Raw genomic sequence first — 3,643 nt, forward strand, 5'->3', positions numbered from 1 at the left:
AGTTAGAGGGGGCTAAAATTTCTCTAATACGAGTGACACATATTTCTTTTATGTTTGGAAATTGTAACATGCATGCTGCTTCAAGTACTAATAAAATGTCTTCTTCATTTATAACAAAACTGCTATCCCATAACAGCGTAAGAATGATTTTAAGAGACCTTGAGTCCACTTCCTGCAAAGGTTTAGTTAACAAAAGGATCTAGTTAGATTCGTCTATAATTTACCTGAAGTGTAATTAGTCGTTGGTTCTTTTCAACAAAATTTCCTTCAAACATAACTTTAAAGTAATCACTGTGTTTGGCAAGTTCTTTTTTATTACACACAAATGAGACATTTTCTGCAATAAGAACAATTTCTTCTGAAGTACTTTTTGAATCGCCCATTTTTATAGAATTCTTTATTTATTCATATTTTTTATAATTTTCACAGATTAATGTTGATTTAATTTGTTAGTGTCAAAGTTACAAAAAATTTTACAAGAAATTTAGAAAATTAATAAATTGTTACTAAAACTGCCAAAAATTGTAGGTTATATATGTTGCGTATGAAGTAAGAAGGAAATGTCAAACAAGAAATAAAAATTGCCAACATTTAAATTTTTTACGAAAGTTCAATATCGTTGATGCAATATTAAAGTAGGAACGTTATAATAACTACAACTTGAACATTAACAATGTACTTTAGCAAAGTTTAGGAAACATTTTCTGTATTATTAAATAATAACAAATAATAGATATTTTAAAAGTGTATTAATACATTTTAGATTGGCGATACTTCTTGTCAATTTCAAATTTAAGAATCTGTAAATAACTGCCATTGCAATAAGGCACTATTTATATTATTGTTTGCTGTTTATTACTTTTTTGAAGTAAATATGAATGTTAGCTCTATTAATAATATCCTTAGTGAAATACAAGAATGTGTAAAAAAAGAAAATCTATCTTTAAAATGTACAAAAGAATGGATGAAGGTAAATAATATTAATTTACTACATGCTAATTAACCACTGATTTGTTAAATTAAAATTGTTACTGTAGGAAATATGCAATTTAGAGAAAGATCTAATAATTTGTTTTGAAAGATATCTACGAGAAAACATACCAGATAAAGAAATAAAAACGTGTATTTTGTTGTATTTGATACAACAACACTCGATTTTGAGTTTATATGTTAATATATTCAGGGAGGAAACTAAAGAAGGATTAATACTGGAAGTAAGGTTTACTGTTTTTNTAAGTATATTTTTTTAATTATTTTGGTGTTTATTGCTTTCCTTAAATAAAACAAGGGCAACCTGGAAATAGTTTATTTAAAAACGTAAACATAAATAAACTCATTTGCCAGCTGAGACAGTATAACATGTATGAATGTACAATTCCCACATCGGAAAGTTCTTACAATCCGCAAATAAGAGTAAATAACATATAATAAGGATTTATTTTCAATAATATACCTAAAAGGCTACAACAAATCACGATATGAAATATAAAATAAAATCGCGATTTGTACAATTTTGTTTTTATGCATATTATATTCATGGCTTTTGCTTATTATAAAGTACGTTCTAAATCAAAACATGACTACAACACATTACATACAGCTAACGGTACCTTATGTGATAAAATACAAGGCAAGTGTACCCTAAAATTAGCAAAAAACTGAAATTTACTTAGATGGTATTGATTAGTACTAGCACAAAGTAGAGATAAAATGTTATACATTTATATATCAAAGAAAATGAAAAATTACAGGTAAAATAAACCAAACAAGGAGGATGGAATTTAATATTTAATCACAATTTTGTTGCTCAATATGATAAAGTCTTATGTGTTACGGATTTTACCTGGTACATAATTTTTGTCAATCACTTGCTCTTGCAAAAACATATGCAAACAACGTTCATTTTGAGCCAGTGGATGTCCTGCAATTCTGAAATTAAAAGCATTTAATTAACAATTATAGTGAGGTACAAAGCATCATTAAAGGAGCATTTTCAAAGCTTATCAGTAGTTTGCAACTAACTGTGTGTGTCTAGGTACAATAATATTTTAAACACAATCCTTAATTATCTTTAATTCAACTAGTATGGTAGTTCCTAAGATCAACTTTACATAAATATGAAGTTATTCATTATCTACTAATTGTTAAAGTACTTATTTTTTGAAACTCCACTTTAAAAAATACAAATGAAAAGTAATAAGTGTCGAGTTTCAAAGAATTTAATAACTTATCGATACATGTATGTCATCACCTAATGAAGCTATAGCATAGTCAAACAATTATTGTTCTTATTAATGTATTTGGATCTCAACTTACTTGTTGATAAAAACTTCAAGTCCTTTTCTTCTCTCTTCAATAAAGTCTTCTTCAAAAATTCCATCATCCCCACGAAACGGCAGCTGTCGTTTCCATGCCTTTCCTGGTAAGGGTGGCACAACAATTTTACTATCACGTTCCAATTCGTTTCTTAACCATTCAAAATCACTGTACCTTCGTCTAACGCTTGATTCTTTGACTTTAAAAACAGGCAAGTTTGTCTGCAATAAAGGGGGTGTATGCACTACATTTTAGGATATTTGTGAACATGCTTACTTTCATTTTAACCTCATAATCCGTAAATCTCTTTTTTCCAACCCCATATGCTGTTACTGGATTGACCACGTCTATTTCAAGAAAATTAGCGGGTGCTGCGTAAGCATCATCCAAAGTTTGCTTCTTAACATTAAGACGTCTAGTGGCTTCTGTTGTTTCTGTATCCGCCATCATTCTAGTAGTTATCGCTAATATCAATAAATAGCAATAAAAACAGTTATAATATCACTGCACAACGATTTTCTAAATATTTATCATATAACTTTTTTTAATTATATTTTTATTATCTAATAACTTACGCATAAACTCTTTATATTACATTACCCACGCCATTATCCCTCCTTTAAATAGGTGTTTAAATTTAATTGGAGCAGATGTTAATATTTGGTAAAAAGGAAATATTATTAGATAATTAAAATATTTGAACAATTTTTTGAACTTTTAGGTTTAAGGAAATGCCACGAAAGCAGGTTCTGTATCTTCCTACTTTTTTCAAGCAGGTTCCTAAGAAGAGCACAATCTCACAGTATTTTTTTACCACCACTTGTGTTAGTTGTGGTGCGCATGCTCAGAATGGACTGTGTGACAAGTGCTTGAGTTATCCGACTGAGACTATGGTTGTTTTGCAAGAGAAATTGAGAAATTGGGAAAAGAATTACCAAGAAACATTACTGGTAAGATTCGTTTTATAAATTTTATATTTATTAACAATCATTTTTTAATAATAATATTCGTTGAGTAACAAGTAAAGAATTGATCAATATAGTAGCTACTGTTGAAGGTGATTAATGTTTCCAAAAATTTCAAACGAAAATGTGTGGTGATCTTATGTACTGTTAGTGATTAGTGCTATGTAGTTTTTCAAAAATTGAATTTTAGATTTGCCAGTCATGCTGTAAAAGGTACGATGGTAACGAATGTATCTCCCTAGACTGTCCTATTCTTTATAGATTAAATCAAACACATAAAGACTTACAACAGGCTCCGTTTGTACGGCAACTTGTTTCAAAGTCATTTGATAACGATAGTTGTGATTTTTAGTATTCTTTAG

General features: G+C 28.8%; 2 protein-coding genes across 2 annotated transcripts in view; both read right to left on the reverse strand.

Moving 5' to 3' along the window:
* Positions 1 to 3,643, reverse strand: part of LOC108734298 (kelch repeat and BTB domain-containing protein 2) — a gene marked incomplete at its 3' end in the record, with an annotated part of 14,181 nt that overhangs the window by 6,558 nt on the left and 3,980 nt on the right.
* LOC112903911 (sorting nexin-12-like) lies at positions 1,419 to 2,867 on the reverse strand. The gene is made up of 3 exons (XM_025973141.1): positions 2,593 to 2,867; positions 2,317 to 2,537; positions 1,419 to 1,929 (listed from the first exon to the last, which is right to left on the reverse strand). The coding sequence occupies exons 1-3, from the start codon at positions 2,764 to 2,766 to the stop codon at positions 1,824 to 1,826; spliced, it is 501 nt and encodes a 166-aa protein (XP_025828926.1). The 5' UTR covers positions 2,767 to 2,867; the 3' UTR covers positions 1,419 to 1,823.

Source organism: Agrilus planipennis, unplaced genomic scaffold, assembly GCF_000699045.2.
Source record: "Agrilus planipennis isolate EAB-ADULT unplaced genomic scaffold, Apla_2.0 scaffold83, whole genome shotgun sequence".
NCBI lineage: Eukaryota > Metazoa > Arthropoda > Insecta > Coleoptera > Buprestidae > Agrilus > Agrilus planipennis.